Source organism: Pungitius pungitius, chromosome 12 (genome assembly GCF_949316345.1).
Source record: "Pungitius pungitius chromosome 12, fPunPun2.1, whole genome shotgun sequence".
Taxonomy (NCBI): domain Eukaryota; kingdom Metazoa; phylum Chordata; class Actinopteri; order Perciformes; family Gasterosteidae; genus Pungitius; species Pungitius pungitius.
Genome location: NC_084911.1, coordinates 19,701,208 through 19,714,705, shown reverse-complemented (window position 1 = coordinate 19,714,705; position 13,498 = coordinate 19,701,208). Strand labels below are relative to the sequence as shown.

The 13,498-nt window shown below is 46.9% G+C and overlaps 2 protein-coding genes across 3 annotated transcripts; both read left to right on the top strand.

Moving 5' to 3' along the window:
• The first annotated feature begins 7,982 nt into the window (after nucleotides 1–7,982).
• On the top strand, nucleotides 7,983–10,270 carry mgp (matrix Gla protein). 2 transcript variants are annotated; one of them, XM_037476586.2, is made up of 5 exons: nucleotides 7,983–8,080; nucleotides 9,044–9,124; nucleotides 9,246–9,275; nucleotides 9,413–9,518; nucleotides 9,794–10,270. In XM_037476586.2, the coding sequence occupies exons 2-5, from the start codon at nucleotides 9,064–9,066 to the stop codon at nucleotides 9,948–9,950; spliced, it is 354 nt and encodes a 117-aa protein (XP_037332483.2). In that variant the 5' UTR covers nucleotides 7,983–8,080; nucleotides 9,044–9,063; the 3' UTR covers nucleotides 9,951–10,270. The 2 variants fall into 2 exon arrangements, with proteins under 2 accessions (XP_037332483.2, XP_037332484.2); XM_037476587.2 differs by having other exon boundaries at nucleotides 8,016–8,080; nucleotides 9,041–9,124.
• A 1,496-nt stretch (nucleotides 10,271–11,766) lies between these two features.
• Nucleotides 11,767–13,111, top strand: bglap (bone gamma-carboxyglutamate (gla) protein). The gene is made up of 4 exons (XM_037476808.2): nucleotides 11,767–12,204; nucleotides 12,413–12,454; nucleotides 12,652–12,736; nucleotides 12,824–13,111. Exons 1-4 carry the CDS (start codon nucleotides 12,060–12,062, stop codon nucleotides 12,924–12,926), a joined length of 375 nt encoding a protein of 124 aa, XP_037332705.1. The 5' UTR covers nucleotides 11,767–12,059; the 3' UTR covers nucleotides 12,927–13,111.
• The last annotated feature ends 387 nt before the right edge of the window (nucleotides 13,112–13,498 follow it).

Below are 13,498 nucleotides of genomic sequence, written 5' to 3'. Positions count from 1 at the left end.
CTTGCACCCCTACACTACCAGTCCTGGTCACATTTTGGCAACTTTGATTCTCCTATTTAACCTTGAGCATGTGAGTTGAACCTCAAAACTCTTTTTGCTACAGGTTGTGGGCTTGAATCCACAACCTACAACAAGTGCAGTGCAGGGGCTTATGTCAGCAGCTCTTCCGCTGCGCTACTTCACCACACATTAATCAGCCCTTTGTTTGTTGTATTTAACCTTGAGACTGCTACTCAAACCTGAAGTAAAGCCAAAGGCTTAAACCCCAGACTGGGCTTGAACCCACAACCTTCAAATGCAGTGCAGGCTTGTGGCAGCAGCTCTTCCGCTGTGCTACTTCACCACACACTAACCAACCCTTTGTTTGTTGTATTTAACCTTGAGACTGCTACTCAAACCTCAAAACTCTTTCAAAGCAGAAGTGATGTCTGCATTAAGGGGCATGAACCCACAACCTCAGACAACAGGTTGGAGCCTGTAGCCCTTCAGTTGTTCCCTTGTGCTATTCAAGCACATGCCTCATTGTGTCCGTTTCTCATATTAGACCTTGGGATTGTTTACTAAACCTCAAAACTGTTTCAAAGTTTACATTTTGAAGCCCTGACTGCAACCAAACCCTCCTTCTGAGAGCAGGTTTGAACTGAGGATCCTCCACACTTCAGCCTTCCTGCTATCTCCCTGCACTGTTCCACCACACACCTGTTGATGCTTTTGAATCCAACCTCAATTCTCATAGATTCTCAGGATGGAATCCACAACCGTTCCATACCGTTATAATAGAATTGCAGGTCAAGTAAAGTCATATAATGGCATTTCTAATAAAGCCCTAGTTGATTTCACTACTTTTATACTTTTTTCGACATGTGTGCTGATGCCCGCGTGTGAATTGAGAGGATCCATACCGACTCCCCTATGGAGCTAAACCAGTCTGAGGGTCCTCCTCAGCTGAGTGGAGAATAAATCCCGGAAGAAATAAACACGTTTGACACACGGCACCTTGAGGAGAGAGAATCAAATCCCAAATGTGGATCAGGAAGGTCAGCTTTGATTCCACTAGAGACACCAGAACTCACCATGATTCACAGTGTCACTGTTTGTTTAATTTAAAATTAGGGCCGGGACTTTAGCGCGTTAATTACGATTAATTAATTAATATATATCTCAGCATGTCTATCACACACAAATACACTTTCGCTACAAACATTTGGGTGGTTCCCAGCACCTGTTTTTGCTGCATTACTCGATATACTGCTAATGACCTTGTTTATGTGTGTGGTTGCAGCTCATCAATTCCTATGTTCCGCTTCGTGATACAGTTTCCAGCCCACAGTGTAGTAATGTAGTGATTAATACTTAACAGAGGCTGTAATAATGCGATGCCTTCATTGCAGCCATCAGGCAGTCATTAAAACCCGTGAAGAGGGGGAATTCTCCTGTAGATGTTTTGAGAGGCTGCTGGATAACAACATGACACCATGGCGAGCATGACAGAACAGATGCAGAACAAACCCTGTGACCTCAGCAGACTGACTGGCCTCTGTCAAGTTACATTACATCACATGTCATTTAACTGACGCTTTTATCCAAAGCCACGTACATTGCATTGTAACCCCCGCGTTACATTTTTTGGGGGGGTTGGGTGTCTTGCTCAGGGCCACTTCGACATGGCACATGGATTCGAACCAACAGCTCCCAGCGCACCATGCTGAAAAAACAGATGTGGATGCAAAATTACCAAAAATTACAGGAGCTGAAATGAATAATATAGCTCACAAAATGTGATGATCCAAAACATTAATATGCAAACTTGTTCATCAGGTCTTGTTATTTAAACAGTAGCAACGATTTGAGATGAACGATGTTGTATATTTAACAGTTTGTTAAGTGCTACTCTGCTTCAGTGTTGTTCCCCTCTACAGCACAGTGATCTTCAACAGCCTCCTGTTCACTTAAATCCTGGCTGTAGGCACGAGGAGTGTTGAGGTCTCGCTTTAATCCCCCTCCCTGCTGTTATAGTGTCACAAGGCAGCAGAGAAGAGAAAGACGTCCTCCAAAGAACCAGAGCGAGACAGAAGAGACATTCGTAGGGATCGGGAACCACAACAAAGGGGAGAGAGGAGAGGAGAGAGGAGAGGAGATGAAGGAATGGCACCCCCCACTGGCTGGACGGTCCCGCTGTCAGGCCTCTGCTTACAAGGCCGAGCTGTCAGTCAGCGAGAGGCCAGCAGAGCTCCAGAGAGGCAGGACAGCAGCAAGGCTCTCACTGAGCTTAATAGTGTGAGCTTACAAGTCCAGACGATGCTTTCATAGAGATAATCGTGAGAACACAAGTACACTTTAGGGTTAAGGTTAACTAATCGTGTGTAGCTTTAAAATGAAAAGAGGCCAAAACGTGTCCAAATAAGGAGACTGCTGATGCTCGCTGGTGTCGATCTTAATTTAATGTTTGGTCTTTTCTTTTTGCTTTCGCAAGACGAGAGGGGAGAGGAGGAGGAGGGGGGGGGCGAGGAATGGAGGGGAGGAGACGGGAAATGAAGCTTTAGCTGAAGAATTACAGTATTGGCAACCGCTCCTTGACAACAAGCATGAGAGAGAGGAGAGAGAGAGAGAGAGAGAGAGAGAGAGAGAGAGAGAGAGAGAGAGGATGAGAGAGAGAGAGAGAGAGGAGAGAGAGAGAGAGAGAGAGAGAGAGAGAGAGAGAGAGAGGAGAGAGAGAGAGAGAGAGAGAGAGAGAGAGAGAGGAGAGAGAGAGAGAGAGAGAGAGAGAGATCAAAATAAAGGAGGGGTCTTCATGAATTGGGATCTCGCTGGTTTGTTGACATATGCATACTGTATAAATGATGTCAACAACAGGGTTTTCATAACTAGTAATCACTGTTTTTCACCTGCAGGGGGCAGATTAGTCTCACTCATCAGAGTCATGTTGCAGCCCACGTTCAGGTAACAGATGACTATGGTCTCACATCCTTGGGAGGGAGGATGAAGGCCATCCTGACCTTGTATATATGCTTTTGTTCATTGATTGATGACGTATGCTACTGGTTTAATTTAGCTTCTGTCTTTGGCCACAGTGAGCAGACAGCAGACACACTTTTATTTATAAGCTCGGCATCAAAACGTTGCCCTCTGGTTTAACCCCCCCCCCAATACAGAGAGACTAGCGCCATGGAGCGGTTTTGTGAGGCTAAGCTACATGCTAATGGTAACATGCGTGCTATGCCAATGCCAGCGTGTTGACCTTTAGAGACATGTCACCTGCATAGATAAAAGAACACACGTGTGTTTCCCTGCTGCGTGTATAGAACTATATCTTGAGATGAAATGATAATTTGTGAAATAAAAGATTAAAAGCTGTTTACCAAACCAGGAGTCTGGAAAGGGCTACTCAGCGGTTGGACTGTAGCGTGAGATACCTCCTGTCCTGCCACAGCTCCTCTATGAGGGGCGGTTGGGGGGAGGCGTCGGGCCCCGTGGCTGTAGGACGCCTGCGTGTCACCACGTGGATGTGCATGACAAGCTGAACTCTTCGTAATGGAGCAAAAAGATTTGAGACCGACATGCTGGCAGCAGGAGAACTTGGTCCAATTAGAAAGCCGAGTTCTGAGTTGTGGTGGTTTAGTGATTGATGTTTGGGGTGCAAAACAAAATCAGCGAGGATTTACCATCTGTGAAACCATTGCTCCTCTGGTTGGGGCTCTGCATACTCCGACAGAGGAGGAGGAATAAAAGCATGGAGCCACAAGCTCACCATCAGCTTACGCTCAGCTCTCTGCAGCAAGTCTGAGTTCACCCAAGTTGAACTTGATATGAAGAATCCATTCAGTTTGAAAATGCTGGTGTGTGACGGTTTAAAAAGAGCTTGGATCCGTTTAGCTCGGTCAGCTCAAAGTCCAACTCCAACGTTTATGTTTAGAATCCCCAAAATCCCAAGACTTTGTGCTTCGTATAATTAACCGCTACAGGGAGCCGAGAGGAAGGGATGCAGAACAACAATGGAGAGCAGTTTAGTGTCTCCTGAAAAGGAGGGATTGAGAGGGTGGGGGTGGTGGTGGTGGGGGGGGGGGGGGTATAAGATGATAAGAAAGACGAAAAGGAGAAGGAATGAGATACTTTTGATAAAAAGGCAGCAAACAAAGGAAAATATAGAAAGCACCAAGTTCATTCTTATTTAAAGATGAACAGAGGGCTGCAGTTTGTGTGTTTGTGGTCGTGCATAACAATCGCTGTGGGGCTCCTGCAACCCTCCCTGGCCCCCCCCCCCCTCCCTCCCCTCCTCCTCCCCAGCATTCTGCTGTGCTTTTATAAAATTGTTTCATGAACTGAGACTGTCTGGGATCGCTTGTTAGTGCGGTCTGTTTGTGAATACTATCTGATGCAGTGTGTGTGTGTGTGTGTGTGTGTGTGTGTGTGTGTGTGTGTGTGTGTGTGTGTGTGTGTGTGTGTGTGTGTGTGTGTGTGTGTCTGTGTGTGTGCACGTGTGACACATTCCTGACGGGAGTAGGTGGCTGCTGGGCCCATGCCCTGCAGGTCTGTTTGTCAGAGAAAAGTAAATTGTACATAAAATAAGAAAAAGAGGCAGATACACATCCACACACTTGCTCTCTCAACACACACACACACACACACACACACACACACACACACACACACACACACACGCGTGTCCCAAATTGACCCCCCATTATTGATGCGTTAAAAAACTTAAATCATATTAGAGATTTGAAGCAAAAGGCATCAAAGTAAGAGATGTATGGACTTTGTGTGGAGGGCGATGACTTCCTGGTCCTCCTGTGGGTTATGAGCCTTTCGCTGAAGATCACTAGAGATCACAGGCAGTGGCTCACTTATCCCCACCACCAATCAGCATGGAAGATATGTGTTTGGGTAGAATAGGCCTCTATAACACGGATGAGTCCTTTGTGGCTCTAGTTATGAGGTCTCCCTCAGAGGAATTAGCCGTCGTTATGGATTCACTCCCAGTCGTTGGAACCCTTGCCGAGGCTGGAGATGTTCTTCATCATTAGCTATGCGCTTGTTTGCACTGCATTCTTGCAGGAAGATAGGAAAATAACGGTTGTTTCTTCATTTTTTAATGAGCATTGGATATTGCAGTATTGTCACCTCTAAACATTGTTACGACCCCGCCCTTCACCTGCTTGCCTGCTGGTGGCGGTGTCTTCCAGGGAGGGCGTGAGAGATCGCACACCCCTGCTCCCATATTACCTTTTGATTGTGGAGGGGATAAAACTCTAGTTTCCCCTCTCAACGCCCCGCCTCTTCCTCCAGGGGAGCGACTGCCTCTGGAGACGTCACTTTGGCCTACCTTTGTTGTCTTATCCAATGCATACCAACCTTTTCTCTCTCCCCCCATTTGGACTATGATTTTCCCTTTTGTTTGAACCTAGACTTTGTTGACTTTGTTTAGTTACAGATATAGTGAAAGATTGAATAAACTCTTTCAGTTAATTTCAGTGGGCTTGTGTTCTTTATGTTGCGGTCAAAACGAGCTGGCCGTAACAACATGTGTGTACAGTCTGTAAGCAGCTGCTGGCTCCAGCTTAGTATTCACAGCACAGAAGGAGAGGGGTATTGACCTTCTCTACAGGCAAGAAAGTACCGAAACGTATCTAAAGAAACGTCAAACTGTTCCCTGAAATATAATCAGCTTTTCTTGAAGTAAAATGGAGGAGCCTTCAGGCAACACTGTGCTATCCTATACAGCATAAAGGCCTTTTTACGAATGTTTCCACTCAATGTGCATCCGATGCCTGTTCCCTTTTTGTCCTCCATGTTTCTTCAGCACATACATGTGGGCATGGAGGTCTGGTGAGGCGTGGACGCACAGGAGAGGCTGAGCCTTTCGAAAACAAGTGGTCCTTATTCACCTCACGCCCCCACACGGGCTGCATTTGGTCAGTAGGTGACGACGAGGCCGGGAAATGTAAGGAAGAAAGAAGGTAGTTGAAGGTAAAAAAAAAATAATGTCCTTAAAAAAAAAGAAATGAAGAAACCACACAGATACAGATCTGTCTGGGCTTCAGTATGCCCGCGTTACGCAACACCCATAAATCTCCACGGTGACATGTTGACGTTCACATGGCAAAATTCACAGCCGCAGGACATCAGGGCCATCAGAGATGAGGAGGAGGAGGCCGTCCTGGGTAATGTCTGTCCTTCATCCCTCAGACACGGCCTGCTTCACATGATGTTTCCTGTCTGAGTCACTCACTCTCAACGTCTCTGCTGTTTTCCATCTGAATTCATAACAAGTGAATCACAGCAAGGACCATTAAGGAAACATTAAGGCATAAAAATAGCAAGAAAAATACCTGCTCTAAAGCAGTCCAGGGTTGAATTTTGTCCTGGGAGTTGTTGTTGAAGTAGTGTTTCTGTGTCTTCTGACCAACAGCCAAAAAGCAGCCACACGGTGCACCTGCTCAACCACAGGGGGAAATACGAGCCGGCCCAGACAGGTACACTCATGTGTTTTTGCAGACGTTATGTGCATAGTTTGCACATCTGTGGTCATAACCTCTTTACCCAATTCAACCCAATTTCCATTTTCTTCTCCTTCCGCATTGATTCTTCTCCGGTCATTACCCGCCTCCGAGGTCACTTTGCGTCTGCCTCACTTGAACTGGCCTTCCATCACCTCCAGATGAACTGCTCCAGGCTCCCTGTCAGTCACAAACCATCATGCTCAGCCCCCCCCCCCCCCCCCCCCCCCACTTCCCTCTGTTTTTCCATTCATCTTTTATCTCGCCCTCTGGCACACTTCACTTACTGTAAAAAAGACGATGTCCTTCTAATGTTTTCATAACATTTCTCAGGCGCTGGTTGTTCTGCTGCCTCGTGTAGACGAGGGGGGGGCTGAGAGCGTGTCTGGTCTGAGCAGGATACTGACTGCATGAGAGGAAGTGAGAGAAGGGAAAGAGAGCCAAAGGAGGGCATACACAAGAGAGAACGCTGGCAAAAAACATCCCTCTTTGACTGTTTTCTTCCATGCAATCACCCGCTCCATCGTTTGTCTCGTTTGTGTCTCTTCTTGCTCGTCTTTCAGTTGAGGAACGCTTTTAAACTACTTAACTGAAGTAGCGGGACAGCCCCCGCTCCAGTCATCTCCCTCCTTCTGCTTGGTGATGGACATTTAATATCTGCGCTGGAGGGCCGAGCCGCCAATCAGACCACATGACCGAGTGGGTCTGCGGCCCGGAGTGCTAAAAACAGTCCACCGCTGCAGCAACGTGTTCTTTCTCTCTCAGTCTCTCTCTCATCTGTCGCCCCAATTTATCTCCATCAAGGTTTATCCGTCTGTCTGGGTTCCACCTGATTCGCGGAATAGCCTGTCCTCCTATCCTGGTGTGTGTTTGCGTTTGGTGAGGGTCCGCTTTCACACGGCTCCTCACCGATGTTCAGCCTCGGCTGAGTGTGATCCCCCCCCCCTGTGGATGCTGTCTGGTGGGAGTTCAACGTACGCAGGATTGATACAAAGGATGAAAACGTGCCACAGAGCAATGAGCCCAAAGCGACGTGACAGCCTCGCCTTCACCAAGGTTCAAGGAAGTGTTGGACCCTTCGTAGTCGGCCTTGAAAAGATGGTCGATGTGCTCATGGACGCCGGCGAGTAGCTCCAGGTGTGATGTGTGGAGCCCGGGCTGCGTCTCATCTCGTGCTGCCAAGCCGGCAAACAGCAGCGAATATCACCACATACCTGCTACAAAGCAGGTTAGATGTCCCCGTGCCAGCCATCCCTCGCCCTCTCTGTTTACCCCCCTGCTTGCCCCCCCCCCCCCTCCCTCCCCTTTATATTGCGGTGAAGGCGTGGGAGAGAGTGAGCTAATACCCCGGGGTGATTAAACCATGGAAAAGAGGGCTGATAGTGTGAGAAGGAAGGAGAGAGAAAGAGGGCGAGGGCTAAGGGGGGAGGTGGTGGTGGGTAGAGATGGAGGGGGGGGGGGCAGAGAGGTGAGTATAAAAGGCACGCTGTCGGGAATTGGGGGGATAATTCTCGGGAGAAAAAGTACAGACACAGAAAGAAATTTCCAAGACTTCATTCTTATCTTCATTCTTATCTTTGTCGGTAAGTACATTAAAACAAATAATCTGCATGGCATCAGGAAAAGTAGAGTTAGTTTGCATCTTTTTAAAAAGTCAATCTGCTTATTTTATCTATTGGCTGATGCATTTCTTATTTGCTTTATGTCATGTATGAATGTTGCTGCAACATGTAATCCTCAAAGTACAATGGGCCCACAGTACTTCAGTAAAGACGTCTCAGGTCTGCTTGGCCCAGCGACATGCCTGTGGCTTTTACATTCTGTGGGGAAAAGGCCCCCCCAGGACTCCTGCTAAGACCGACATAAAACTCTCAGTTTTGACAGTGTCAGCACCTGACACAGACACACACACACACACACACACACACACACACACACACACACACACACACGTCTAGATGTCTGTGCCAATCTTTGTGAACATGAGACCCTGTTTTTGTGAGTCCGGGTACATCTTCAAGCCAATATATGCTTGAGGGTGTGATGTTATGAGTGTTGCATGTGTGGGAGAGAGTGTGTTTCAGTGAGTTGTGTGTGTGTGTGTGTGTGTGTGTGTGTATGTTTAATGAAAGCTGCTATTGATGTGGAAAAAGAAGGGCTGCTGAAACAGCATCCAGTCCAAACCCTACAAACAGAAGATGGGGATGAAAGCTTTTCTGCACTGCAGGCATGAGAGAGTGTGTGTGTGTGTGCGTGTGCGTGTGTGTGTGTGCGTGCATGTGTGTGTGTGTTGGGCTGTTAATCACATCTGGCATTACCGTTTGTTCAGGTGTCAAACACCTCCCTTTGGCAACCGTACGGGACTGAGTGCAGATGTGTGTGTGTGTGTGTGTGTGTGTGTGTGTGTGTGTGTGTGTGTGTGTGTGTGAATACCTGCCTCTATGGAACCAGTCTGGAGTCCAGTGAATGGTTCCTCTGCTGTACAGACACATGTGTGCAGCCCCTTTATGACTCACTCAAACACCTTCCTGCTCTTTGTCCAGCAGCCCGAGCAGAGACACCAGCGATGAGGAGCCTCCTCCAGCTTCTGGCACTGTGTGCCGCGGCCTCTTTCTGCGTCTGCTACGGTACACCCCCCCCCCCCCCCTCGTCGCCCAGCAGCCACTGTGTATTCATGCCAATGAAACGCCCCCCTTCATCGTCATTTGTGATTAACCACACTCCATGTTGTTCCTGTTTTTCCCGTAGACTCTCACGAAAGCACAGAATCCATCGAAGGTGATTAAAGGGTGACTCTGGTTGGTGGGAAAACACGCATGCTCCCCCCCCCCCCCCCCCCCCCACTAACAAGACGCCGCCTGTCATACAGTAGAATGTGTTTAACCCTGGCTCACATACCCCTGACCTCCTTCCAGATGTGTTTGTCCCCCCAAACCGAGCCAACTCGTTCATCGCGCCTCAGAGGGGGAGCGTGTACGTCCCGGCCCGGGCCAACGACCACCACTACTACAACTTCATGAGGTGGAGACACAACCTGAGACACGCACACGCAGCACCTCACATGTGTAAAAACCACTGAGGTTTTAGCGGTTGAGGCCTGATGGCGCCGGTAGAAGGTCCAGACTGTGACTCAAGGAAGACTCAAAGCCTTTTGCAATGTCTCTCTTGTAATGTCTCTCTTGTAATGTCTCTCTTGTAATGTCTCTCTTGTAATGTCTCTCTTGTAATGTCTCTCTTGTAATGTCTCTCTTGTAATGTCTCTCTTGTAATGTCTCTCTGTCCTCCCCCTCGTCCAGGAAGGTGAAGTCTCCGGCGGAGAGGCGCGCGGAGACCTGTGAGGACTTCTCCCCCTGCCGCTTCTACGCCTATCGCCACGGCTTCCAGCAGGCCTTCCAGAGATACTTCGGCGCCCGCAATCTGGCCCAGAGACCGGCGGTGCCTCGGCGGTACTAGGCCCAAAGAGGGGTCTCTCCCCCCGCACCACGACTTCTCTACGATGTGTGTGGTGGTTTCTGTGGCCTCTGGTGGATGTGAAATGGATCCTTAGACCCATGTAGTAAACACGGGGGCATCCAGTTGAGGTTTGTTAGGGGCGTGTAGAACCACGCGGGCCCGTCTCTCATGTAATCTCAGGATAACTTTTATCCACTATTATCCCACTTTGTTTTTTTGTGTGTACGAACCGTTTTCACGTTTTCCACCTCTCTATCCAGCCCACTTTCCACTGCTTTGAATAAACAATCAAATTCCCCGTCATTGGGGTTTTATCTTAATTCTGATTATTTCTTTCTGCGTCCAGTGTCAGTGTTTCCAACGAATGGCAGGTGCTGGTACTGGTCTAATATGTGTGGCTGCTCAAGATGAACCTTACATGTTCAAAGATATGAACACAGAGTCAACACCACCACGAAATCCCATTTGCTCCTTTAAAAAACGGGTTGTATGAAATAAGTGAATAAAATCATTTTTCTGCTTCATAGTCCATTGTTTAGTTTAATCCAACAGCTCATGATATTATTAATGGGGTTGGAAATCTGTATAAATGATTAATTAATCATTAATCATATGGGCAAACTGAGAAGTGTACCTGCTCACAAACTGTTGTGATGAGACATCAGCAAAGTAACTTTATTTGTATTTGTGAAGTGGGCCCATACTCAAGTAAACAAGTCTTCATAAAACCACGTGTAAAATCTTCTGTTTAGACTCACGAGTCATTTTGAACCATATAAACTTGGTATTTGTGATAGGATTAATGTCATTTTACACAACAGAGGGTTAAAGATTCTTTTTTGTGTGCTGGATTCGTCTATTGAGCCATGTTCCCAGAATGAGTTCATTTTGTCTTGTGTTTCGGAGCTTTCTTCTTTCTGAGGATTCATTGCAGGAGCATCTGGCTGATAGATGATCTTTGTTGAAGTTGGATAATCAAAACCCTCCTTGACTATAATCCTGTTCATTATTCCATAAAAAACGGAGGTAATTGAAGACATAACACCTGGAAAACCGTGTAAAGATTTTTAGGACCCTCATCTATAATTATTACCAAATATTTCATATTTAAAAGCCACTTAAATTGTGTCGTTGTTGTTGTAGTAGTTTAATAAAGTCATTTTCATATATTTTACATCTCATCTATAAGCCGACAAGCCCTGCTATTTAAACACGTGGTTTCTTGTGATCTCAGGAGGAATGAAGCAGCATCCTCGTCTGCAGCAGCAGGAACGCAGAAGGCAGCGTGACCTCCAGAGAGAGAGAGACACACGGGATGCTGCCAAATGGCTTCCGATCAGCACCATTCAAGTTTTTCTGAGGTTCCGTCAGGGCACCCAGACAGTGAAATTACACCCCCTAGAATACCAATCCACAATATGCAGTCAGAAAAAGCAACGAGACGCAGAGGAGAAGACAATCATGGAGGACGCCTCGACGTGGTTCGTTAAGATGTTTCTATGGCAGCAGTGTGTGTGTGTGTGTGTGTGTGTGTGTGTGTGTGTGTGTGTGCGTGTGCGTGTGCGTGTGCGTGTGCGTGTGCGTGTGGGTGTGGGTGTGGGTGTGCGTGTGCGTGTGGGTGTGGGTGTGCGTGTGCGTGTGTGTGTGTGTGGTGTAAAACTGGGACCTCTCCAGCTTGCATTGCATCCCTAACATTTCTTCAGATGATTTATAACCATAGCGAGGAGTCCAGAGATGCTATTTTACATCTCTTTTCATAACGTTTGAGCGTTTCTCCTTTATTAGTTTAAGTTTATCCTTAATCACAAAAACATTTCAAGTTGTACAAAAAGAAGCAGCAGCCAATAGTCAAATGTTTTACATCCGTTGGCTCATATTTGACATTTTACATTCACACTCACATTTGCTTCTCATCACCTTGGGTTAATAAAATGCTTTCCATTTGGAACCAGGCCTTTATTTCTTGATCTGTTTACTTTATTTTGGCAAAAACTCATTTAAAAAACGTATTTTCATCCCTTGTTTTTTGTGGAGGTGTATCTCTGGACCCACGTGGGTGTGTGTTATATGATGCCCTAACCAATCACACGTCCGTAGAGGGCCGCATCCATGAATCCAGGGTGTATAAATGCATATATGTGTGAGAGAAAGTCCACTTGCTGCCTGATACCGCTGACGCTGAAGAAAGAAGCTGAGATGAAGCCTTTGGCCGTCCTGCTTCTCTGCTCCCTGGCTGTCGTCTGTCTGACCTCCGGTAAGAGCTGCTCTTCATCGTATTCTATGACATCATCATTATGCTGCTCTGCAAACAAAGATCACAAACTACTGGTACTGATGCTGAAGGTCTTTGGGTGCTGATGGGTTTCGTGTTGGCAGAGGTTCAGTTTGAGTTCTGCGTCTTGGATTGAAAATGATGTGACAAAATCGTTAGTACCTTCATGTCTCCCCCCTTGATCTGACAGATGCCCCCACTGGCTCCCACCCAGACAGCCCTGCTCAGGAGGGTAAGATCACATCTTTATGATCAAAGTTGCATTAATGTGGAACATATCCACTTCCTTTTGGGGGACCAAACCTCGGAGATTTCGAGACAAATTGCTTAAATAGTAAACTGATGAATAAACTGTTATATGTTGAATCATCAACATGCATTGACATCTTGAGTATTTATACGAATACAAACATGATGGCGAATGTGCAGGTGTGTTTGTGGAGAGGGAGCAGGCCTCCGCTGTGGTGAGGCAGAAGAGAGCTGCTGCAGAGTTGTCCCTGGCCCAGCTGGAGAGGTATCAGCTGACAGAAGCATAAACACCATGCGTTTCAATCCTTTGGCACCATCTGTGTGGATAACAGCCGCTCTCTGCCTCTCTCAGCCTGAAAGAGGTGTGCGAGGCCAACCTGGATTGTGAGGACATGATGGACACGCATGGAATCATCGCCGCGTACACCTCCTACTACGGGCCCGTCCCCTACTAGAACCACCACAAGGCTCCACCCAACAGAAATATGATTTAAAAAGTGAGACATTTGGGCATAGGAAAGCAAACAGGAAAAAAGGGGAAACATCTGCATGGGGATTTATTTGTAAGCTTAGACACAAAAATGGTGTCTATAATTCTATAATCACTGTTAGCCTGTAGAGTTGTTTGATGCTACTAAATAAAGACGAATAAAACTCTGCCGTGTGTGTGTGTGTGTGTGTGTGCTCTGTGACCTGTGACCTGTGACCCTGGACAGACTCACACTCACTGGTTCCCAAACTAGGAACGAGCTACAGATTTTCCCAGTGGGGGGAGTGTGAGGTTTCCTGAATGCACGTACATGAGTCATTGTCTGGAATCATTGGTTAATTAGCTTTTACTAAGAACTTTGAATACTCAGAAATGACCTGTGCATCACATTAACCCTAACCCTACATTGGGATTGTTGGAGGCTGTCATATCGCTGCGTATTCTTTTGTGTTCCTAATGATCCTTCTTTGGAGCCTCTTCCAAATGATAAACTCCCGACTCCAGACAGCTTTATATCAGCAGGGTGGAACGTTATTG